The sequence below is a fragment of the Microtus ochrogaster genome, chromosome 6 (genome assembly GCF_000317375.1).
Source record: "Microtus ochrogaster isolate Prairie Vole_2 chromosome 6, MicOch1.0, whole genome shotgun sequence".
Classification (NCBI taxonomy): Eukaryota; Metazoa; Chordata; class Mammalia; order Rodentia; family Cricetidae; genus Microtus; species Microtus ochrogaster.
The window spans coordinates 28,922,367-28,949,561 of NC_022013.1; the positions used below are offsets into that span (position 1 = coordinate 28,922,367).

At 39.4% G+C, this 27,195-nt stretch overlaps 1 protein-coding gene across 1 annotated transcript in view; it reads right to left on the reverse strand.

Moving 5' to 3' along the window:
• Ptprc (protein tyrosine phosphatase, receptor type C) overlaps nt 1–25,597 on the reverse strand; it is a 110,971-nt gene extending 85,374 nt beyond the window's left edge. Inside the window, exons 1-2 of the mRNA XM_026780000.1 lie at nt 25,534–25,597; nt 25,341–25,456 (exon numbers count right to left, since the gene is read on the reverse strand). Of these exons, the coding sequence (XP_026635801.1) occupies nt 25,341–25,413 (73 nt within the window). The 5' untranslated portion in view covers nt 25,414–25,456; nt 25,534–25,597. The remainder of the gene's footprint in view (nt 1–25,340; nt 25,457–25,533) is intronic.
• Between the last annotated feature and the right edge of the window lie 1,598 nt (nt 25,598–27,195).

Below are 27,195 nucleotides of genomic sequence, written 5' to 3' on the forward strand. Positions count from 1 at the left end.
GATGGATGGAGATAGAGACAGAGACCCACACTGGAACACTGGACTGAGCTCCCAAAGTCCCAATGAGGAACAGAAGGAGGGAGAAGATGGACAAATCTTAAATAAAAGCCTATGACATCTTAACATGAGGGAAGAAGTATTTTGGCAGCTCTAAATTGAAACTCTTACATCAGAAAAGCAAAAAAATGTATCGATTATTTTTATTGTTAGTGAATTTCATGTGTGCATGCAAATTGTTGATCAAGTCCTCCTCTTTCCTTCTTATTTAATTTCTCTCTCTACTGCGGCCTCCCAAATTCATGTTTTGTTTTGTTGTAAAACCCATCAAGTCCACTTAGTACTGTCAATATATACTTGAATGCAGGTCTACCTCCTGGAGTATGACAAGCCTCTTGGAATCTGCATCCTTATGCTAAAGTCTAAAAGAAAGTCCACCTACGTACCTGATAAAGTGCACCAAATGAGACTCTCGGGATATGGAACATAAGAAGAGAAGAGGAAGAAGTGGTACTTTGGGTAAAGTGGTATCATCATTTAACAGGCTTTAAAGACCCTAGGTTTCGTTTAACAAAAACCCTAGATTTTATAGCTCTCTCGCTTGTGTCAAGAGGTATGCTGATCGTTTGCTTTGCAGAGGGAAATCCTAGATTAGAAATGGGCTCTGCTTCAAATACCATGACTGGAGTGACATCCCAAACTGGCACACTAGGCAGATATTACAAAGAAAGACACAAATGGTTTCACAGTGGCCACAAAAATGAATAAGGTCATCATCAGGGTTCAAATTGTGGTAGATTCGCGAGTTTGCTTGGCAGTGACTAATCCGTAGAACTTATTCTTTCGCCGTCACTGAGTGTGTTGGCTCTGCCAGTTTGCCAGCCTTTTCCGGGCTCACACCTGCTCACCTGCACTTAGTGCCTTCTGATGGAGGAGGGTCATCTTTCTATCTGTTGATTTTCAACAGCCTTCCTCTTACAGTGGCCGCCCTCCATCTCGTAAGTGTGCTCGGTCTCACTGCCCAATCCTAAGACTCCTCAAACTACAGAACTCATTTTTAAAAAGTATATTAAGAATGTAAAAAAAATCTCCTTTTGGTTATCTTCATAAATCCTTTAAGTACCACCTCTTCCTCTACACTTGTCTTAAGCTCAACCTTTTGAAGCCACTGTTAGGTGGCTTCAGAAAGTGGTTCATTTGTAGAAGGCTGGGTACCAAGCCTTCATGTTCTTCAGCTTGGATGCTACGTGTTGCCTACCATACCGATACAAACAGCCGGTGAAACATGCCATTGCTGCCTGGGGATTTTACTGCTGTGTTTAGGTATAGATGGTGGGTGTCTGCTCTCCTCTCCCAATTTTCCGTTTAGGGAATTCTTAATCCTCTTACTTCCTTCTTAGAAAAAGAATACAGTCCTAGACAGGGACTCCAGACTCTCAGTGGCCACTCCCTTGTTTCTTTCTACAGAGTTTCTGCAGAGTTGCTTTTCTCTGCACAGCTAGTTTCACATTCAGCCAAGGACACTTGTCATCCAGCCTGAAAAATATATGAATCTTCTCTTCTTCCTCCTCCTCCTTTCTCTCCCTCTTCCTCCTCTTCTTCTTCCTCTTCTTCTCTTCCTCCTCCCCCCTCCTCTTCTACCCCCTACCCTGGTACAAGTCTTCCTAATTCCTCATAATCCAGCCTCACCTTAACCTTGATCATGTCTCTTTCTCCCAAACCATGTGAAGAGATTTGTTATTTATTACCTTCCAAGTGCAGGGACCTTTGTCAATGCTCAGCCCTTCTTCCTGTCTCCATCCCACAGCATCTTGATTACAGCATTTGGTACAAAAGTCCACACTTCTTAGGTTTAAGCATCTTTTATTTTTTTCTAGGTCCTAGATCCTTTCTCTGTATTCATGAAGAAAACTTCTACACTGTCTTCAAAGCCCTGTTACATGTCAATCATTTTAGACACTATAACACTTTGTTCATGTATTTCTATAAAATAATAAAAGGTCACCCTATGCTATCAAGTCTGTTTTTTGCTTAATGCTTCTTCTTATACGGTTGCCCCTGAAGAGTTTACCTCAGTGTTCTACTCCTAGGGCAATGTACTTTAACTTGCACTTCTGCATGAAGGATTAGCAACAGGATAACGCCTGGGCAATGTTCTAATTCTGCACACAGATGTAGTCCCACAAGCTTCACTTCCCTATCATGGGGTTTATTTTCATATTCTTCCATCCTGGCCAAGGCCTAGAATGCCTGTGACATAATAATCCTTGCAAATCTTAGGATCTAAATTGTCTCACTTCTCTGGATATCCTGGCTCTTACAAATATGTTTACACATTTTACGGTGTGCTATGTATTGCCATTTGTATACGTATTTTTAAGACAAAGACCAGGGTTTTTCTTGTCTATGGTCTTGCTGGACCTGACTTTACTTTCCAGTTAGCTAACCTCCTTAGCACAGAAGTGAATGGTGGATCCCACCCCTCAGTCCATCAGCCACGCAGCTAAGACAAAACACTGGATTTCAAAACTTCTGTGGACAGGTTCCTCAGTCAAGAATTACTCCCATTTAAGAAAATACCATTTTTTCCTTTGTCTTTGTACATTATGGAAAATCATCATACAAAAGGGCCTTATGAGGTGGTGTCAGTCACAGCTCTGGCAACTAACAGGCACAGCACATTCTTCAAACCTATTTGGAACCTAATTCTTCCATGTTTCACTCTAAAATAGAGTCTTTAAAACAAATGTATTATATTTCCCAATACCTCTCCCACCATTTCTAGCAATGAGTCATCATGGAATACATTTCTAGCCCAATAAATCTCTGGGGAAGGTTTCAGCCTCTTAAGGAAAGACAAAAGCATTACTGCCAATTTGTCCTTTCTGTCCTTTTCTAGAAGGCTGATGAAAGGGGCCAGTGTGTGGCGGCCTCAGGAGACAGACAATGTGGCAGGTAAGCAGCAAGGACACCCCAAATGTAGTGACAGAGAAGGGGCTGATGCTTGGCTGGCTTAGGACACAGCTCTACCCCAGGCTAGCCTCTGTTTCTGTCACTCCATTGCATTTTACCTCATATGACATCTGGACAGAAAGATAACTGATATTGCAATATATAGAACTTTATTGAGAGGTCTTGTCTTTTATTTTTTGGAATAAAATTGCTTAACTAGGGCTGGGGAAATGGCTCAGTGGTTAAGAACCAGGGGTTCTATTCCCAGCACCCACATGGAAATTCACAACTGTCTGTAATTCCAGCTCCAGGAAATCTGAAACCTTCATATAGGCATGCATGTGGGCAAAAACACCAATGCACATGAAATAAAAATTTAAAATTTTCTTAACTAAATATGAGTTCAACTTTTAAATTTAATTTTTAATTTTTATTTTAAATATTTAAATCTTTATTTCATGTGCACTGCTGGTTTTGCCCACATGTATGTCTATTTAAGGATGTAGCCCAGAGTGAAAATGTTCACTATTTTCTCTTCCTCTCAGTTTTGATTTTTGCTCATTGAACTTTTCTTAACTTTAGATTAGTTAGTTACATTCTCCTAAAAGAGTAGGTAAGATTTTGTTTGTAAAGAACAATTTAATTTATATAAAGTGATTAACATACTGAAAAATTTTCTACCCTTGCTCTCAGATACTATAAGTTATCATTTATCTATATTGTACTAGTCTAACTGTAATGAGTCCCGGCCACTTCTATAGAAGCTGGTGTATTGTATTTTTCCTTTATTGTTCTTTTGATTTTTCCAACAAGTCTCTTGTTTTGTAATTTTCTATCAAAGTGATTTTAACGTGAGATTTGATCATACAATGTCATACATTCTCCATATTCTTGAGTATATATTATAAAATACCACTTAAAATTATCCAATTTCAATAAACTTTCTCTACTATGTTGTAAAACAAAAAAAAATGACAAATGAAAATGGACCTAGTATTTTCAAAGTATATTCATGGTGGAAATATGCCTTGGAAAAGCCATCACACCAAGGTCACACACATACATACAGCTCATGGGGTGCTGCATGTATGCCGTTGGTTTCACTCTGGAGGACTCAGCCTGTCCTGCACCTCTCCATTATTCTTTCCCCACACTAAAGGGCGTCCTTTCATCCCAGCCTCACCTGAGTCACAAGTTAACAACCACTCTTGTAATTTTACATTTACCACAGCACCAATGTAAGATTACTAAATAATTCAATTCTCTTCATTTTTTTATAAAATAGGCTAGTTTTATAAGTAATCTGCAAAAGCCTTTAGTTCAGTAAAGACCTATTAAGACCAAGAAATCTATTCTGAGGCTATCATGATCACCGATCTATATTAATTATGATCATGATCTACATTGATTCACTCTCTGTTTCCTACAAGACTGTAATATGTGCACACACACACACACACACACACATACTCACGAGACACACACACACGACACACATACTTCTCTCTCACTCCAAGTCACACATCCACGTGTTTTACTGCTATTATTCAAGTCTGTGTAAATAGATGTCCTGTATCTTTAAATGTGAGTACTTGAGCAGATTGAGTGGTAATTTATTCTTTGTAAGTAAACACATACACACACACACACACACACACACACACACACACACATTGTCTTCCTAGGGCGGAAAAGAGATTCATCTATATCTTCATCCATGTTTTTGTTATTATAAAATTATCTTAAAGACAGGATAATATTATATTAGCCCACAATGACCTCAAACCCATGATCCTCTGTCTGTGCCCTCTGCCATTTATCCTCAATATATCAGTCCGAACTTACTTACCCCACAGACTCAACCGTCTGAGCTGTGCTATTTGTTACTAGGCCTTGCACATCTTTACACACTTCTGTTGTGTTTACCAATCAGACAATGAGAAACCAGGGGAGGTAGTTAGGTGCACTCGGTAGGATACTACATTGTAGACATCAGGATTAAAATTAGTTTACCTGCAGGTAGGGTCTGGCTCAGGGGTGCTGCCATTTTCAGCGGAATATACTACATTTGGGGATCTGCCATTTCACCTATTTCATTCTTATGCCCAATCCTCAGAGTACGCATGATGTCAAATGCCATCCATTAAAATTATAATGAGTAACACAATGTATATCTCTAGAAAAAAAAACTTTTTTGTTACTGTTTCTAACCCCTTCAGATCCAAAAGAAACTTTCCAAATGAGAGGCCTAAATCCATCTTCTTAGGGCAATGATACCAAAGTCTTTCTCTTTTCATCAAAAACCCATGACTGATGTTTGCATTGCACAAAACTGAAAGATGCATTATTGTGCAGGGCCAACGCAGTGGTAGAGTGGGGTGTTGGTTCTCAAGATAACAATCAAGGCTGAAGGTGACCAGAGAGAGAGTTTGTTGTCTTCCCAAGCGACTACTAGAGAGGTTCACACAGGCAAGCTGAAGGAGCCCTCTAAAGGGAAGGCCAGAGCAGCTCGGAACCCTGACTGAGAGCCTTTTGGGCTCTCAGAACACTCGCAAGCAGTTAAAGACATCTTCACCGGACTGCATCAAGTCATGTGACGGTCTTCAGCATGTCCACTTCTTAGCTACTATGAAAAACACTACTAAAAAAGCGAGGAAAGCAGTTCTGTTTTCTACTGAGAAGTGAGTAGCAGCGTCTGCCTTTTGCCCTCACGACTCGGCTGCAAACCTACAAGGACACATGCCTCGACTTACCCTCCAAAGGACAAGTAGACACCTTGTTTTTCTCACTCACAGCATCTTTAGATCTACCGTTTTCTATTAAAATGAATGCTAGCACTATAAATGCACTTCTCAACTATGGCAGAGTTAACTTCGGGCAACACTTCCAGCCAAGTACTTCTCATCCTCATACAGCTCCTTTGAAATATGGGAAGATGCTCTGTTCCCTATTTCTCACAGCTGAGCACAGGCATAAATAAAAGACCATAATCCCCTCCATGATCCACAGGCCAACTCTCTGAGAGGTTGTGTATGTGTGCCTTTACTTTCACACAAATTGATAAAATCTGTAGTAGAAAATCGCTTAAGTAATTTTATTTTGTATTTTGGCTTCTTCCTTATATTCTTGTTGTTATATAAACTGTCCCTTAGATGACAAAAAAGCATGTGGAATGTAAAAACATGTGCATTTAGAAATACTAAATTGTTTACTGTGATTATTAATACAGGAAACTTCCTTTTCTTGTATTCTTGAACATGCAGCATGCTCTTTTGTGTGAACTCCTTTGCTTGCCAGGTAGCATGTTGCCATACTTAAAGGAATGACTAAAAATATTGCAGCAGTGATAATGATTGCAGCATGCATCTGTCTGTGGCCAATCACTTTACTCCTTAGTACTTATGAAGTAGACAATCAAGAAATGATCATTTAGAGCTAGTGAAACTGGAGTACAAAATGCTTAACTAACTTCCCAAACGAATGAAGACAGAGCTGAGATCTGATTCAGGAAGTCCGACTATTAAAGTCTGCTGTCTCAATGGCCACAAACTACTTTGCATAGCAAACTTACATACTATGGTCACCACACTAGATCTGATTGAGAGCAGTTGCAAGACTCCAGCGTCCTTACTCAGACCACGTTCATTAAACCAAGTCTAACTCGACGGACTCCTTCAGCTTTTGCCAGAAGCTTGCTGGCACCTGGAGAAATTACTCAGACTGAGGACTGGACTGAGCGCATCTAGTTCAACAAACCCATCTGTGCCTTTTTATATTTGGAAGACTTTAAAGCTTGCTTAATTAGATAATGGGATCGTGTAGTTAATGGTGCTCCTGACGGCTCTACATTTAAAAAAAAAACAGAAAAAGTTAAAGACCATTATCATTCAAATTATAAGCACTAGCAGCTTGCTTTGGCTCTGCTAATAGCCTGAAAAGAACGGAATTCAGCTAGGTACAGAGGGGAGCAGGTGTACTCAGCAGGGCTCAGGCCCAGGTATTGCAGAATTACACAAAAGAAGTAGGCTAAGTTCAATCTCGCCTGCAGTGCCATTGTGCTACCAGAGTGTCTTCATTCACGAGAAGGTGATCCTGGGCTCAGGGGTCCGGCACACTTCCTAACTGCGGAGACTTGGGAAGTAGGACACAGGCTCTCTCTCTCTCTCTCTCTCTCTCTCTCTCTCTCTCTCTCTCTCTCTCTCTCTGGTTTGAGGTCAGGCTCTCTCGCTCTGCAATTCACAAGTATGCAGTATGCACGGTGTTCATTCTGCCCAGTGACTCCTGCATAAGGGAGAGTGAGTCGTTGGCCCAGAATCAGGCTTTGAGATGCATGCAGCCTTCAAACTTGAGAAAAAAATTTTAATATTTCCCGTTCCTTACTGAAATATTTTGATGCTATACTTCAATAGACTGACATTTGAAAACAGAAATATAACTGAAGAGCTAAAAGTCTCAGCTGTGTCTGTTAACATTGTCCTTGGAGGAAAAGAAAAGAGTGTTCTGTGGCCAGTCACAAAGCTGAAAATCAGACAAACATGAGGAGGGACATACTCTTCAGGGATTTCAATAATCCTACTGAATTTCTCTTTTCTTCTTTCTTTTTTCCATTTCCCTCAATGTTTCTCATTTCTATCAAAAATCTAATCCAATTACAACATTTTAGTCAGAAATCCATTCACTGTTAACAATTACAAAAGATTCTGATGAAATGATAAAAATGGTCACTTTTATACTTATGTATGCACACATACATATCAAAACATGATCTTGGAAAAATATTGAGACTGATGAGTCTTTCAAGTGTTTTGGAATCTATTCTTCATCTCTTATTAGTCACAACTGTCACAATTTACAGTCACAACTGTCTAAATCTTATTAACTAAAGATTATGTAACCCCGAAATAAAAACATCTTCATTTGCCACAGAGTTGCTGCAAAATGAGGTGAATGAGTTAATATATTCATCACATATAACACCTTTGAGTACAGTAGATGTTTATTATTACCAACTGTTTTGATAATCACTCTTCTTAGGTCATCGCTATTAATAAAATAGGCAACCCACCATGGATCAAACACATGGCTCACATCTGGATAAGCTAATCACGACATCACCAGTTTGTCATACAGAAATAATAAAGGATGAAATTTTATAATTTATGACAACATGGGTTGACCTATAGGAAAATAAACCGAGCACAGAGGTAACAAGTGGTCTCATTCGTAGGTAGAATTTTAAAGAGTTGATTCCATAAAAGGAGAGGGTAGAATATGGATTATCAGATGATGGGGAGCCAAGTGAGACTGACAGGCACAAAGTTCCAAGTAGATGGGAAGAAACTTAGGACCAGTGTTCTGCTATGCAGTGAGGGGATTATAATTCATGGTAATGAGTTATGCATTTCAAAATAAACAGAAGAAAGGTCTGTAAGTGTTCTCACAAGACAAGATGGTTGTATGAGGTTATGTGTATGCTAATTACTCTTCATTGATAATCATAGGAATCAAATCATCACACTGAAATCCATAACTGTGTCTCACAATTGCATGTATACCATGAGTAGCCAGCCAATCAGCTTGGACTTGCTAACTTCTTAAGAGACAGTTTGGGGAAGATATTATGTGGGGTTTTTTTTTTCAGTCAAATTACCAGGTCCTAAGGGTGCTGTTTCCAGTGTCCTTCACTGGAGAAGGAACTGGAATTTTGCTGAAGGGGGAAGGGGATGGAGATATGGAAGGTGAGATACAGAACAAAGAGAAAATAAGAGCAAGCATAGGATGTTCTGTTCTAAGAAAGGACAACATCAGTGAAGATGTCACAAACATGTTCAAATGTTTGCAGTATTGCCATGTTCCATGCTGCTCTGGGGACATAATCTCATCCTCATGGCTGAAGTCGGTGTTTTCAAAACATGTTCGAGACACTTGTGGTATCCCAAAGAGCCACCTCTCATGCATTCTCTGAATTACAAATGAGGATTATTGAGTAGTACATATACTATTATTTTTATGATAATACCAAAAAGCAATTTTGTCTCCCTCATTCTCTCAGTAGTAAATGATCTTTCTAGAAATGATAAAGCATCTCACACGCAGGAAGGTGGGTAGGAAAGCAAGTGTGGCATCCTGGCACTTCTCTAAGCAGACAGTTGAAAGAAGAAGAATAACTTGTAAAAAGGCAAGGTATGGTAGCACATGCCTTTAATCCCAATGCTCTGAAGGCAGAGGCAGGCAGATCTCTAAGTTTGAGCCCAGCCTGATCAACAGAGCAGCTCCAAATCTGCCAGTGCTACACGGAGAAACCACCTCTGGAAATAAAAAAACAAAACAAATAAAACAAAAAAGTTTGTAATAACTGCAACACTAAGTCTACTAAATGTTTTTCGTATGTTTGTCATTTCTATTAGTACATATTGAGTCTATTGTTATTATTAAAACATCTATTTTAACTGTTGTCCTTAGAGTAAAGTACACATAACGCACTCAGAAACCATAGAATCCACAGTTGTTTTTGAGGATGAAATTGTTTTGAAGACTGTTCAAGGAATCCTGACTAAAAGGTCTGAGAGCCTCAGGTCAGGTTATAGTACAAGATTTTGAAAACACAAATTTCAGTTCCTTTGAGTAGTTGAAGGATTCTGACTGGGTTCCTTAACATAGCCTGGAAAATGTTGGAATAGTGAGGATGGATGGGAGAGCCTTACAGACATTGGCCCTGATGGCTGACCTCTAAGATTTCTTTCAACTCCACCATGAAAAAAAATCAAAAAAGACAAGGCGTTTACTAAATGTATTGTTTTCAAAGACTTGGTGTGAAAGTTAGCAAAGAGGCATGTGTGGTTAGAGGTGGAAGATTGAGGGTAGCACAGCAGGTGCAGAACCCGAGGGCGGCAGAACGCCGCAGAACCCTACGGCAGCAGGATGCCACATTTTGAATCATCCTACTAGCAGTGGCTTCAAGATGGACAGTCTCATGAGACACTGGGTGGGGGGGGGGAACAACACTGGGAAGTCATCTACATTTTATTGTGGGCTCCCTTCTTAGGAAGAAGGAGAATGGGGTCTAGATTACCCTTCTGCGTTTCTCTGTGCCTTCCAGAAACTATACGCTCAGACTCTTCCTGAAAGAAAGATGAACACAAGCCCAGACAGCCTCAGGCTTTGCCATAGCAGAAAACCTTGTGACCTCGGGCCGTTGCCATGAGTCTAACACACCTGGTCCTCAGATGCATATTTATCTTTTATACAACTTCATATAAAATTTTTTACCACAACGTGTGACACGTTCACAGAAGAGAAAATATAAATGATAATGAAGAGTGTTAAAAATACATCTGCAGCTGGAGAAACAGCTCAAACCAGAGCGCATGCTTAGCAAGTATGAGGCCCCAAGCTCAGTCAAAAGCATCTCAAAGAGGAAAAATACAAAACACATTATGATTTAATAAGAATTCGGGAGCAATAACACACATAACAGTTAATTAGACAAATAGCAGTAGTTTTACCTATGAAAGTAGCATGTTTCTTATGATGATGAAATTTAATGCGAAGGGCAATTCAGATTTATGTTAGGAAGAACTGAGGCAAGCAATTTTTTTTACAAAGCCATCTGCCAGGATCTATGAAGAAGCCTCAACTTTTTCTAGTCTTTTGCACAAATTTTTTCAGGTCTAGAACTCAGTCTTAGAAATTAGACTCTCTTTCCTACCTCCATCTCTCTCACACACACACACTTCTGTCTAATTATGAAAGAAATGCTACCAGAAATGTCTAAGGGTCAACGGTATGGGAAAGGTAAGAACATTTGCATCCATTCAGGAAGAGGGCGGAGATGGGAGACAATGGCTCTTGAACAGTGGCTCTAACTGGTCAGAGGCTGAGTGAAGCCACCCATTGGCAATCTGGACCTGGGAAAAAGCCTAAGAGACAGAACTCAGCAAAAAGTTGACTTCCACTGACTTCTGGTATTTCTATTTTGGTGGGAATTGAGGAAAAACTACAAGCAAAAAGATTTCTCATAGTATTGTGTAACTTCTGCTTCCGGACTCAGTCAGAATCTAGAAATAGCAAGAGAATTTGAAATGAAAACACTATTTATTGGAGTTATAAGTGATTTTGACTAGTAAATGGGGCATGCACACATACATTTCATCTCAGGTGTGTATTATTTTAGGGCAGTATTTACAAGAAATTATTTTTATTTAAATGAGAGTGGTTGATTAACAAGGACACCTGGGTAATTTTCACTCTCTAGTAACTATATGTTTTAGATCACAGCATAAACTTCACTTTATGGAAAAGCTAAACCGAAGCATTTAACCTGAACTTGGATACACTTATATGCAATCTGAGTAACATGTTCTTATTTCATCCTGGGGTGGACTTTACACATCCTATAAACACAAACAACAGAACTTCCATTTTAGGCAAAATCAATTTTGTTTCCCTTTTCTGGACTCATCGCCTTGTCTAATATTCTTTTCTGTTATTGTAAGGCACGGGTCTGTACCCTTTAAAGATTTTTAGTCACAGGATGTGGTGCCTCCGTTTTGACACCCATCTGGAAGACTGTGAACAGTGTCTGAGCCCTCAGCTCCCACCTCACAGAAACTAGACTTCCTTATGTAGCCACTCTGCAACCCGCCTCCATGACGTGACTTTCTTGCAAAACACAATGTCAGTTAACTTCCTCAGGGAAGGTGGAGCAATGGATGAGAAGATAGCCCTGTGCTGCAGAACAGAGTTCTGCACACTGGCTGCTTTGCCTGGCATCAGCTGCTCGTCTGGTATCTAAGATACCTCAGTGGTCCCAGAGCAGACTACTGCATCTGTACTAGGCCCTCATCTTTTAGCAACAGGTACCAGGACCAGGACGAGCAGTGGATGAGAAGGACAGAGGTAGAAAGGAAAGAGAAGCAACAATATTTTTAATTTAAAAACTGGAGATAGCATATCCTGACTTCTTCCATTTACAAAGAGTAGAAACACATCTCTAACCATTAGTGTTTTCTGTCCTAACAGACATTATTTAAAATCGTTACCTACATGGTTGCAGGGATCTCTTTTAAAGAGAACTCTGCCCAGTGGATACCTATGACTTAGAGCCTGTGTCTCTGAAACAACAGCAAACTGCCTTTAGCTCATGCAGTTGTGGGTGTGTGCATAATTCTCCCAGTGAACACATGGTAATACTGACTTGTTAACCCATCCTCATTTATCTTTGTAACTGACAATATTCTCACCTGTAAATGTTTCTGAACTCTTGAAATTTTTATAAACTATGTGATGCTCCCTTTGAACCCCATATACATCACTCAATAAACTCCATGCAAATGTGTCATTTAGAAGCAGTGATATCCATAAAAGAGATTCCCATTCCTTCCTATCCCATTATATGTTGTACAAAAAAATAATTCATTTGACTACATCTACACAATACAAACTCCATGAAAGTAAAAGAGAAATAAGCCATGAAAACAAAAGACTACTATTGAATTAATTGAATTGTTTTGATAGATCCGTTTCATTGTGATTTCTCCTTAAAACATATTTCCTCCAGTGCTCATGTATCTGTAACTCATAATACCTTTAAGCAAGAAATAGTAGGTGTTTGTAATTTTAATTTTAATATTTGTCATTTTCTATAAAATGCAGTTTTGCTTTTATTAAAATGCTACTGTTATACACACATTCTTCTGGACTTCCTGAGACCTTCCTTCACCTCGTTTTCTCACGTTACAGAGTTTATTATTTTATTCTCTGATACCAAGGAAGTGTGGTTGAAAGGAAGAAAGAGGAAAGGAAATTAAAATATCTTTAGAGAGGGGTTTAACCAAAGGACTGAACGATACTACTGTATTTTAACAACTGGAGCTACATGCATAAAATCTCACCAACACAACTGCCTTCCATGAGCTGACCAAGATCAGCAACAGAAGTGCCGAAGTATAGGGGTGGTGGGCACCAGGTCTCAGCCCTAAGCAAAGAACTACAGGCAATGCTGAGAACAGGGGAAAGAGCCTTCCCCAGGGAACAACACACCAGTAGGTTATCCGGTACCAAACAGTCAACTCTGAAAACATACATTAAAATAACATTACACAACTGAGCAGGGTATATTTAGAAAATTAAATGTACAGATGCATATATGGATGTACCAACAATTCATGGAAAAACAGGCCAGGAATTTGAAAGAGCAAGGATGGGTACATGGAGGGAAGGAGGAGACGGGGAATGATGCAATTATATTATCATCTCAAAAGTCAAAGAAATAATAAAATAAACATTAGTACATTGGAACAGTTGTAAAGCAAAACAACAAATTAAAATAGAAAATGTATAGTTGTCTATCTTCACAAAACCAAAACTTGTACTGAGAATCTATACCAGTTTATATATTATACACACCTTTATTTCTCTTTTATTTACTATGAAATAAGAGAATAAATAAGAGTAAAAATTTAACTATGACTTGGCTGTTGTAATCCATCCACCAAACTTATCTGAATGGAGGAGAACAAACTATAAGGTTTGGGGGTTGCTTTTCTTTTCTTTTTCCTGCATAAGAAGAATTTTAATCTGATCCATGTGCCATCATTATTGTGAACTTCTGGACATTTTAACAACATTTTGATGGACCTTAAATCAATTAACACTATAAAGGAAAACATCTGTAGCCCTAATGTTTTTCAATGTAGCTCTCAATATTTTTTAAAGAATTTTTTTTAAAAAAAATGTACTTAATTTGAAAAGCCATTGAAAACACCACAGTTAACTGCGAGTTATGACAGCCCTTATTAGACTCTGGCCACTTTCCCAACAAGCATGAAGCACACATATCTGTAAGAGGATAATTAGGAAAGCCAGGGAAGGAAGTGGCCCTTTTCCATCAGATTCAGGTGTTCAGTCCATTAAATGGTGGCCAAGAGTAATGCGCACATTCTGATCTCCCTAGAAATGAGACTGTCTAAGGAAATTCCAGCCAAAAGAGGTTTGTAAAATGAGGTTTGTTTTACATTTGTTTTAAAATTACTAAACTTTCCGTTTCAACTTAATATATGGGGATAGAGTCATAGATAATTAAAATTAAAAACCCATGAGTGTGGTTTTCTGTTTGCCAAAACTACATTTATGTGAATATTTTTTCTAAGTTATAGCAATCTTGTCTTTGATTAAATGATACATCTATGACAAGTTTTTTTTTCTTATGAACACTGACCAAACATAGCCTGGCTTTGTACAAAACCTGCTTTGTGAGTTGCATTCATCATTTTTTTTACTGTTGTTCTTAACGCAGATGCCTTTCAAGACAGATTGATTTAAAAATAGGAATCTGCATAAAAATTGCTGGGCATTTACTTTTTTCTTTTGATTTAAAATAATAACATATCAACTATCGATTGCGTTGAAAGCAAGATTTCACCTTACGGCCCAACTCTTGAAGAACCGAGTGGAAGCTACACATATTAGTAACAGCAGAATTCCAACCACTTTATAAACTCCCAAACACTCAATAGTGTGCTATCCCTTGTACCATCCCACCCGTTAGTCTTATGAAAAGCTTTCACATTGATTTTCTGCAGTCACCCCAAATTTAAAAGCATAAATATTAAAATGGATGCTAAGAGAATGGGTCCCATTAAAAGAATGAGGAAAGGAATTTGGGTTTGAGCATTGTATACACCTATTTTCTTACAAGTTGACTGAGATACATGGGAAGCTATGTATAACTAAATGGACATGCATAGAAAATGTCTCCAATTTTACAGCACTCCCGGAAACAGAATGTGACAAAACTGGCACACTTAGACTTGACTGCTCAAACAAGTTTTATGATCTCGTTCCCCATCTTTGAAGTCCTCCTCATGCTGTATCCGACTTGTTTTGCTTCCAGCGCTTTGAGGTGCCACTGGTCTTTGATCTCCCACTGGCCATCCTCCATGTTGGTTTTTCCATGCCTTCTCGCTGCCCTCACAAACCACTGTCTATGCTCAGAAAAGAGAAAAATCTGCTCTTTCAAAGGCTTTGGTGACTTCCTCTTATACGTCAACCTGTAAGTATCTGAAGGGTTCCATCTGGGCTAAGACTGCCTGCCACCCAGCAGGGGCCGTCCACAGCTGTTCACATTTATAGAGAAGACACTCCTCTATCATTTCAACAGAATGATATCTCTACCTCCCACTTTTACTCCAACCAAAAACATAGTGCTGGGGTGTGTGGTAGAGCTAACGCTTCTGGGGACAGATTGCTTGCATTTCCCAACCTTACGTTTACATTGTCACTGCTTATGCAATGCAGGTTTTTCTACCTTGCAGCAGTTGGCACAGACTGCATGTGTGATGCTCGATTTCTTGAACACTGGAGCATTTGTCTCCCTCCATCCCTCCTCACTCATTTGCTGCACTGACTATTCTTTCAGACAGGGCTGCAGCAGATGTGCCCAGGCTGCCCTTTATGGCTCTATGAAAAGTAAGAGCAGTAAGAAAAGACTGCATTACTTTCTCTCCGGTGTCATTTCATATGTCTTCCTCCATCATGTAGTGAGACATATGAAATGACATCACAGACAACTGGCAAAGCATCTAGTGTCTGCTTTAAACTTAATAAAAAAGACAACAAGCAAAATAAGTGCCCCAAACACTTAGATCACTCATTTCTTTGACTTTAGACACATGTGGCTTCCCTTATGGAAATGACTGGCCAAGGGCCTAGAGGCTTAGCTCAGTGGTAGGGTATGTGCCAGGAGCACTTAAGGACCTGGGTTTTGATTCCAAGCAATGGCAGATTGCAAAATTGTATATTTAAGTAATTTGTAGAGAAACAAGCATACAGATACTTAGCATTACTTCTCTTTCCTCATTTATTCTTCCTCAATTTTAGTATTTATTATTAGAGCAAGAAAAATTAAATATAGATATTTCCTTTTAGAATATACTACTGGCACATTAAATATTGTTATCTCCTTTGAGAATATGGCACTGGTCCATTGCCTACTTATCTGGAAAACTCTTCTTTTTCCTCATAGTTATCTCTCTCATTAACTAGTTATCATTGAAGATGCAAACACGTTGTACTTAAATAAAAACTCAAAAAACAAACGAGCAAAATTTTACGATGCCTGAAGTCAAATGCTGCATGTCTCATGTTAGGCACCTGACTAAGGGCTTATTCCCATGGGCACGATTCGTAATCATCAAGGGTATTGGTGCCTACCTAACACGTGCCAACTTGATAGTCAATTGGTTCCAAATTTTTCAACAAAATGGAAAATTTTAAAATCTGTTTAGAAACAACCTTTTAAACAATAACAGGAACAACAACGACAACAAAAATCTTACAACAAAGCCCCATGTCTCCAGTAAAAGGTACTTTTAACTATTTTCATCAGAGTGCATGAAAATAAAACACAGACCAAAGAGGGGGTCGCAATGACTCCTCTGCCTCACCTTCAAGAAGGGAAAGGATTTGGGAATTTTATGTGCACTTAAATGATGTATCGGTGCACACCAGCAGATGTGCTCTGTCCATCACACTCATACAAGACAAATTCTTCTTCTCACTGACTGCCTTGTTTCCCCAGCAGTCCTCTTCAGCATCATTTTCCATGTTCATGTCCCTTTCCTGAAGCTACTTTTCTCAGTTCCATGTAAATGTCTCTCTCCCCCAACACACACACACACACACACACACACACACACACACACACACACACACCCCAATTCTTCCTGTTCTGATTGGTTTACATTTAACCTATTTTCTTTACAGCATCCTGAATAGTGTAGTTAACAAATAAGATTAGATAGTCCTCTTCTTAAGGATTCCAAATGGCATCTTCTCAGCATCCTCATGTCGAATTCTATTTGTTTTGTTTTGAGACAGCGTCTTACTATGTAACCCTGACTGTACTGTAACTCATTTTGTAGACCCAACTGGCCTCAAACTCATAGAGATCTGCCTGCCTTTGCCTCCCAAGTACTGGTTTGAAGGTGTGCACCATCATGCTCCACTTATGGAGAACTCTATACTTGCTCCCGTTCCTCTTTCTGCTTACCATGACACTGCACTTGACCTTTCTGTGCCTTAAACACACTACTTTGTTTGCTTTAACCTTTTTGCTTGCCAAACTCTAATCACCTCATATTCTTTGTCATGTCAGTCAACCAGTGGCTCAATGACTTGTCCTCAAGGAGATCCTCCTTGACTATTGCATTTAAAGAAACAGGCACTCCTGCATCTGGCCTTCTCCCATATTACGCCATTGAATGGTTGCTATAGCCCTTATTAACATGTGACCATTTCTCAATCACTTCTCCTTTCTCAAATGTGATCTCCCTTTGCATGGAGGTGGTGCCTTTTCTTCTTTAGAACAATTTCCTCACTCTGAAAGCAACTGATTCAGCGAATAGATTATCTCACTTAATATTTCCTGTTATTATTCCCATTTCACACCTGAAGAAACTGAGATCTTGATGTGTAATTTCCACAGTTTCCTGGCAGCAGGGCTACAGGAGAATCTAGGTTAGATTTTAAGACTGACTTTTTCTGTACATGACTGGATCTGATGTTACCACCATCTAGTCTGTGCTACCAGGCATAGCTCCCACACACCGCCCCTGTTTATCTGCTAACCTTTCCTTTTGTCACTCCCTCTCACAGTCAAGACCCTGAATCAACCCATTAACTGGTTGTTAGCCATTGTATGATTTTTAACCACTAAACTATCTCTCCAAGCCTCTATTATATGTCGTATTCATATCTAAAGTATCCATAATAAAATTCAGGTCATAACGACCCAGGTCATTGGAAATGAGGCATATTCAAGAATCATAGGGTATAAGTTCACACTTGACCTTAGAGGTAAGAAGGGTATTTATAAGTCCATGTCGAAAAAGTCAACAATTGTGACTTACAATTTTCTGACGGGCAATCTGTATTTATTATATTAAGGCATCAGTAAATATGTTGCTTCCTTGCTTCCCCTGAAGCTGAGCCTACCTGTTTCTGGAGTGGAAATGTGGGCAATGCCTCTGTGGGATGTCTCTGGTGTGGCCGGGGGTGACTGTGGAAAAATGAGCTGGTGCCTGTACTTCCTGAACACTGTGTGTTTTCCATGATCAAGGTACTGAACAAAGGTCAAATTACTTCCCTTGCACTTCAAAACAAAAAAGAGTTAGACACTCTAGTAAATTACTCAGTGCCTCTCATTTTGTGTAATCTCAAAAGCAAGTTAAATGAGGGGGGAAAATCCTCATATACCCACCTTCAGAGAGACTCAACCCTGTGCTCTCTCAGCCTCCTGGGTTCTCATCACATTACTTTTGAATCAGTTAGGAAACACATATTAATCAAAGATGCTTTTTGCACTTTTCAACAGAGTTGAATCTCAAATGAGTTAGATTTGCCCAAGATGAATAAGAGACCCAGTGGGCAATGGTGCATGGAAGGAGCTATACCAAGTGGGTGGATCTGTGGCTCATGCTGCACATGGAGGAGCTCTTAGCTGGCCAGTTACCATTTCCTCCTGCTGTGTTTTACATATGAACACTGTCAGCCTCCAAGCTGGAACCGTAGCAAGACTGACTGAACACTAAACAAAGAGACTGATAGACAGAGCCCAGGTAAAATGGAGGTCTCCCCGTTTCCACGCCAATCCCTAATTTGTGACTTGCTAATGACTGTGTAGTGTTACATTGGAATGCACATTAAGCCAGGAGCTGCTTATGGGGTAGGAAAACGGATGTCTCTCTTCAGACTTTTCTCCATGTAAGTACTTTCTGCTGAAAAGAAATCACAAAACAAGTATGGCAAATCCCAGTGGTTGCCAGTTCCTTTTAGTGTCTATCTTTTTTCCCATTAAGCATGCAATCACCTGCACAGACGCTGTGGGTTCTAGAACATCTTCCACTCAAGTGTCTACACACACACAGAGAAAAAAAATCCAGTTGCACTGGCATCCTGAAGACAGTTTACAAAAGTAGAAGAGATACGTTTTGTTAATTTGTTTGTTGAGTAGTATGTCTTAAAATAGTGACTTAAAAATGTATTTATAGAAAGTTATCACTGCCAATAATTATCTTCATCAAAGTACATTACTGCTTTGAGTAAGAACCGTTGAGTCTACAGTGGGAAACGGAAGACTCATAATCTCGTCTTAGCCAACATGCTGCTGATCACAGACTTTATGTGGACTGGTGGAAGGTGTGACGTTCGTGGGTGCTGTGGGGAGAATTCAGTCACCAAAATCTGATTCATCAGATTCCGGATTAAATAAATGAATGGATTGAGTTGACCTAGTTAAATGAAATACTGAAGACTATTTTAGGTCTTGGGTGCCAATAATCTACTTCTCTTTGTTTGGGAAATCTCACCTTCATTTTACTCTGACTCTGTTTATGTCTGTATTTCTAATTTGTCTGAAACAATAATGGTTTACTCAGAGAAATGAGAGGGTTTTATTCATAGAATGTGATATAAAGAGGGGGTGCATAATGTTAGCATCTGCACAGTTTCTTCTCTTTCTTGACATTCCTACCACATAGGAAATCTCAGAGCAATTTACATAAACAACAACAATAAAAGGGCAGGATTCAAATTATTCATATGACCTGGTAAGTGCTTTATACACACAGAACAGGGTCACAGGGTCACATTCAGAGACTACCCAACCCTTCATAGAGCGAGCAGTGCAGACCAATCAACCATGGTAAATAAGAAAGAATCCAGTGATGGCTACAGGAGTTCTGTAGGTCCAGAGAGAAAGGAGGAGAAGTGGGGCAAAGAGAGGGAGAGGAGGAACGTCAGAAAGGAAGAGAGAATGCTCCTAGAGACTCCCCACAGAGTCCCCACAGACTGGCATAGAATGGAGTGGAGAGGGGAAGCCATTACAGGTATATGACACTAGAGATAAATTTTGAAAACCAATTATAATTTGTTCACTTGAGGGGGGAAAAAACCCACACAGATGAAAGGAAAGCATGGCCAGCTTTTGAGAGACAAAGATATTTTTCTTAGAAGAATTCAAGTTAGAATAATAGATAAAGCCCCAGATGTGCAGACAGTTCAACAAAACTTGTGTCCATAGTGCTAATTGCTTTCATTTTTATTAAACACAAGGAGCCACAGAGGGACGCTTTGACACTTCTCATCCGTCATTTTCTACTGTGACGCTGTTCCTTAGTCCCTGCTCCACTGAGGAATAAGGAACTAGAGTAAGGTACATATGCTAATCAGAATGCTATGCAAATGAGCGATCATTGATCAAACTAATTCTAGCTGACTCAAGAGCAATCTTACAAATGACATTTCCATTGGCTACCAAGAAATAACTAAACTTCTTTCTTAAAGAATAAAAGAAATAGAAATAGAAAAACTCAAGATGCATCTGGCTGAAGGGGCTCTCACCTCACCATGTGGCCAGGAACTAATCCAACAGATGCTTCCCAGTGCTCACACTGCCCCAGACTAGTTTGAGAAAACATGAAGGAATTGGATTTTTTTGTACTGTACGTGACACTAAAACTCCAAAATAAAGTTTAAAAACTACCAGTGGCTGTAAGAACACTTAAAAAGTGCTTATTGTTAAGAATTAGACCATTTTTCAATTGCATTTATTCATAAAACTAAATATGGCTAAGGTTATGTGCACAAAATCCAATGACCACTGCAACTTTTAGTTTTGTGTATTTGGATATTATACATCAACAGATATCATACGATGCTGCTAAGTGAATAATCTGAAATGTTTAACTTGTGTTTTGTAACCCTCTCTAAGAAGTCCCATCTGTGTGTGAGGAGAAGCTTTGCTGATCCCTCAGTGATAGGCAACTGCTATGGGGTTTGGTGTCCAGTACCGAAAAACTAGTAGTTTGCTTGGAGAGAAATTGAGTTCATCACAATTTCTTTCTGCATGAATAATTTAATAGACAATGTCTTTATTAATGTCATATACACCAACAAAATGAATCACCCTGGTAGATACACTATTTGTCTACTCTGATTAGAGTCTACTGTCCCACTAAATGGGAGAAATGACTCTCAGGCACTCAGCAAACTTTGTGTGTTCAGTTTCTCCCATTCACCTTTAAAGGGAACCCCAGACCAGCAACACGAGCACCCAAACTAGTGTTTAGCAAGACTGACCCACAGGTTAATGCTGCTACGTCTGTGCCTTCCCTCTTCCTTCATGATTCCCCTTTCTGGGGGCATCTTTCTCTGAAGAATGGACCTCATCAACAAGATCCTAGCAAGAGACTTTCAAGGGAAAATAGTCTCAAAACATGCATTTCTAGGAAGTCAGGGATATTCTTCCCAACAGGAAATCAAATAGATATGAAAAAGGTAAATAGCAAAGAAGGATCAAAGTGTAAACACATTAATTAAAAATAAATTAATGCGACCATAACAAAATTTCTATTTCCATTTTCTCAGTTCGCCTTTTATTTGCTTATTTTCTCTTTCTGTCCTTCCTCTCTGAGGTTTCCCCCTCCCTGTCCACACCTTCTCCCCCTCTTCTCCCTTCCTCCCCTCTTTCTTCTCTATAGTCATCATCATCATTATCTACAGTTTTATCAAGGAGTTCCATAAGATACTTACAAACTAACCAGATCTCAGATAAAAATTCGGATATAGAATTTCAGAAAGATATAATATATAGTTTCTACTTTCATGTAGGATACAGGCAGTTAAAAACCACTGGTTCATTTATCTCTGTCATCATCACAATAATTGAAATAATCCTTGACAGATTTGAGGGAAAAGTGGTAGAAAGTGTCGGAGGGGAAATGGGAGTTATGGAACCTTAAAGGCCTGGAGGGCGTAGGGAACTGGATGCTGAAACCACACACATAGACACACACACACACACACACACACACACACACACACACAAAAACACACTTGTTCTTTTTGAATCAGTCATGGAAAATATGGGAAATGGAAGGAGAGAAGGAGGGAAAGGGAGGAGAGGGAAAAGGAGGGGAGGGGATTAAAGGAGGGGAGGAGAGGGGACAGGACAGGATGGGAGGAGAAGAGAGGAGGAGAGAGAAGGGGAGGGGAAGCTGTTCAGGAAGAGGAATGTGAAATAGGAGAGGGGACGAAGACCAACACCCGCTATTTGCACATATGGCCGAATCAATGCCATGATTGTGTACAGTACATGCTGACATTTTATAAACAGAAAATACAGCTAATGAGGAAAACTCAAGATCCCTTCCTGTCCTAGCTTTAATACTTTAAATTATATGAAGGAAGAACGAGATTCATACTAGTGGGGGAAAAAAATCTGTCACGTGTTACAGACAAAAGATAATGAAGCCTGGAAATGAGATCTCAACAGACATATTTTTTTTTCATTTTTATTTTTTCAGTCTGTGGAACACATGCGTGAATTCACTGTGGAAAAGAGCGCTTCTATTTCTGAAGGACTGGTTTGGAGGCTGGAAATAAGCTCCCAAGCACTGAGGGTGTAATCAGTCTGGACTGAGGAAAACTTGCCCTGCTGAAACACTTACTTACGGAACCACAGCACTGAGCAGCTAAGTGTGTGGAGAGCCCACCAGGCAGACATGAGAGATGACAGCAACGCACAAAGAAGGCACTTCGTTTATGTGTTATGTGGGCATATCTACACGTATGTATGTGCACACGGACAGTGTAAAACCATCTATGTGCTACGCTCATTGCGTGTCACGTTGGGAAGACACCAAAATGAATGGAGAAGGCAGCACCCCACTCTGATCCTGAGCTCAGAGTGCCCCATGGGAGAGAGGAACCCCTCATTTCTAATCCACCTTTCCTTTCCTCTAACAAACACTTTTCTCATTCCAGCAACGACAAGGGTCACAGAAAGCACTTTAGCAGTTCAAAAAAAAAAAAAAATAGTAAGCCATTTCCATAGCCCAGGCTCTCCTGTTATTTTCAGAACTTAGAGTGCTTTTCAAATTCAATAAATAATTTCTATCAAATGCTTGCAGTGTACAAGGCCAAGTACATATTTGTTACATTAGATACTTTAATGTTGATGGAAAATTAAGAATTGTGCTCAGGAAGTGAGTTTTCACTGTTCTGACTCATAACAGAACTCACTGCACACTCTTGAGGGCACAACCGAAGACGCTGTGAGCCGTTAGCTGATGGGTGGCAGATAGGCCTTGCATTAGGACTTCATTAGAGGCAAAACCCCTGCACCCTACCTGCACTCTCTACACCATCCTTATGCCCTAGCATTAGTTAGAAGTTTTGAACAAGCATCCTGTGCCCAACTGTTGTCACAAAGGGTCAGAGAGCAGGGGGATCAGAGACATCTTGTAAATATGAACACAGCATCACTGTTGGTCTGTAAGAATTTATTTGACATTGGTCGCTGCAGATTTTAGGGGTTAAATAACATGCTGGAGTGGTGTGAATTTTCCACTGATGTCTCATTTCTGTTTTACTGTACTTCTTTATTTTTCTAAAGCACTTAACAAAAAGCTGCTGCCTAAAATTTTATTTCCTATAGATACTGAATTAATTTAACATGCAGAGATAAAATAAGTAGATATCTAAGTCATTTGTTTCTTAATAAAAAAGTGTACCCTTCAAAGCTTTCATAAATTCAAATAATAAATTCACAAGTGTGTAAACTGAGTCTAAAATGTGTCTAGAAATGCTAAAAACACCGTTTTCTAACACATATGGTTATTGTATCTATGTATTTTTCAAAATAAGCACACATATTTAGAGAGACTACCAATGTTTTTTAGAGAAGTATTTACCCTCAGTGTTTTGGGAGAAATTGTGGTAAACTTGTGTATTGATTAATAATCTATTTCCATCTAGTTACTTATAGAATAAAATATTTAGCCAAGTTGATTTAAGGGTTTCTAGTCCCTTCATGCACTCTTTGATGACAAATTCAAATATATTTCTTCTACTAAAAATACTAAATATCCTGATTTAAAACATTGAGGGTGATTTGCTCCGAGGCCTGAAGGTATCTTTCATACCCATTTTAAAGGAATTGGTAACTTACCCTGAGAGGGGATTACAGTCGAAGTAGGTTGATTTATGATGAAATGCCTATGTATAACCTTAAGTTCTTCTCCATAATTTTTTATAGAGTACAAAAATTTTAGAGGGATGATAACATGAGAAGTTGTTCGCATATTATGACAAGATTCTGCAGTTCTATGTAGTTTTAAAAAATAATCTTTATGCTGAAAACCTAAACCAAGCAAATTCATAGCTTATGAAGCAGATTTTTAAAATTTCTCTGTACAATTAAAGGCATAACAAATTTATTGTGATAATAACAACAAAAAGTTCTCTCTGGCTGCATTTCCTTTCCAGGTCATAGATGACCAAAAAAATAATTTAACCACTTGACACATTCAGCAGCTAGTTAGTGCCCTGACTCTCACAGGAAAACGAAAGAGCAGTAAGCATAAAAAAAATTAATAAATTTGAATAGTGATTAGATTTAATATTCTTCCTATTTAAAAGTATCTTGAAATTTCTATAAAGACTCATTGTCAATGCCCTTTGATTAAAAAAAGAAAGGATGGCTTTAGGTTAAATATTATAAAGAGAAATGTTATTAGTCACTTAATAATTAACAAAACTCACATCCCAAACTGAAACAATTCAAGACATATCTATTGACCAGATCAGACTTGTAGGAAGATCTCTAACTTAAGCAAGAAAGCCAGAACACAGACTTTGTGTGATTCTTCGGAATTTTAATATTTCCTTTTTCAGAGCTGTGCTATCTAGCTATCTACCCATCACCCAGGAAGGGCAGTGGCTTTGCCAGAATTTCCACAGCAAAATTCAGAAGAACCATTATTGAGGAACTAAAATAATTCACTCAAAATGTCTACCGAGGTAAACTACATGAAATGTTAAAATTTTTGAAAGCATCTCACTCATCTGTGAGCCTTTCTGCAGCCAAGCATTAGAGACCCTATTTTAATAGCCATCAACATTTGAGGAAGTCACCTCCCATCTGAAGAGACTGGCTACCATACAACCAAAGTTGTCTCACGATTGTAAACTGTTCCTACTCTGCCCAAAAGCATAAAAACTGACTTATTTAACAATTCCTTTGACTGTCATAGACGCATGTTCAGGTCTGTTGCTTTAGCGACATCCTCGAACAGTTGGAAAATAGAGAGACTTTCCTATCAAACTGAGCCTTCTTCCCCCCAAACAGTTATGTCTTCTGAACAGAAACAGCATATGCTGTATGTGTTGCCGTGCAATGTTCCTCTGAGCCACAGCCTTGACCACGGAGTAGTGGGCCTTCTTACTTTCAGTCTCCATCACACAACATTTAAAAATATTCATTTCAAGCCAGCCTTCCCCGCAAAAGGAACAAAACACAACGAAGTAAAAATGAATATTGAAATGCTTACCTGTGACAAACACTTCTGTGTCCAGAAAGGCAAAGCCAAAGGCCAGAAGTTTGAGCCACAAATAGATGGTCATATCTGGAGATCAGCTGTGTCCCTAAGAAATAGCACGCGTCCCCCTGAAAGGCAAAATAATGGTTATCTCTCTAGAAGTTGGACTCTGTAAAAGCTAACTCAAAGTAAGAAATGAACGCACACTTTGCACTGTGTCTTATCAGATGGGGAGCAGGTTTCCTTCTCTGTTACCCTAAGAACAAACCACTTGCTAGCTGCTTGCACTGCTAAATGGTGATGTCAGATTCGGTTTTACTAACTTCTCCAAAAATACTGTAAAGGGTCCTCTTTGCAGGAAGTTAAAAAAAAAAAAGCGTTCAAAGTCAGTGCAATGGCTTACTTCCTTAATTCACGTATTACACTGTTGGTAGATCTTCTCAATTTTCCTGTAAGGGGAAACAGTCTCAAACTACTTAAATGTTGTTCCTTTATAATATCCTTTTGAGACAATTGACTCAAAATTGACACATCCATCCCCAAATCATCAATAATTTTCTTACCCAAGAGATGACAACACAGATTCCCCTTGGGTTGATCAACATTAGGGCTGGCAAGGTAATACAGCGACTAAGCTGGTACGAGGCTTCGATGCTCGTTTCAGATGACCAAGTGAACCAAACTAACTTTCTGCTATGTCTGCCAACTCCTGCTATCTATGATAAGGAGCTCAGGCCCAAATGATATACCAGTTTGCTCAGCTGCGTGGCTTCCCTATGCAACACTACCCCCACTGGACTTAAAAAGCTTCCCAGATTGTTTTTGTTTGTTTTGGTTTCATTTGGTTTTATGCAGGTGTCATTGTGAGCAGTGGCATCAGAAACCCCTTTCTGCCCAAGTGAGTTCTGCTTCCTGGAAGGAATGCTTCTACATTTGGTACCACTCTTTTCTATTCATCAATGAAGGGAGAGAAACGAAAACAAGGATTGTCTTTCACAAGGTTAACACGTTTCTTTTTATCACAATACCTTACCACCCCCCCACACACACACACTCCTGCTCAGTTCCACAGGAATACCATTTTTACATCCTTTCCCCCACTCCCTCTCTTCCCAGAACCCCTCCCGTGTCCAACCTACTGTTAATTCTCAAATTCATGGCCTTCTTTCCTTTCACTATTATTGTTATACTACACACACACACACACACACACACACACACACATAACCTACTGAGTTTGTTTGGTGCTGTGTGCGTGTATGTTGTGAAGGTCTGTGTAGGAGCGTGTATAGGTGATTGTGTCTGCGTCTATGTCCTTGTGTGTCTATGTGTGTTTAGGATCAACTGTATCACTTAACTACTTAAGGAACTCACCCTGCAGACTAATTCTCACTCTCGGCAGTCCTTAACTACTTTTAGTGCTTCGTCTGGAGTGGAGGCCTCTGAGATTTCCCCCACCAACCTTAGCATGTCAACTGTTTGCTCATTTTTTCAGGTCTTGTTAATTTAGCAAGCTGCTGTTGAGGTTTCGTGAATGTGCCTTTCCTGCCATGTTAAAAGACATTACCTTGCAGCGGGCTTCCTGGTTTTTGTTTTTTGTTTTTTTTTTTTTGGCTCTTCCACTCCTTCTGCTCCCTCTTTTGTAATGTTTCCTGAGCGTTGAGTATAGGGCTGGTGTGACAGATGCATCAATTGGGACTGGACACCTCAAGGTCAGTTGTTCTCTGCTTTTGACTGGTTGTGTCTTCCTGTAATGGTCTCCGTGTACTGCAAAGAGAAGCAAGCATCTTTGATGGGGACTGAATGCTACACTTGGCTACGGGTGTAAGGGTGAGCATTTACAATGCTTCCCATGTTGTGATGGCAT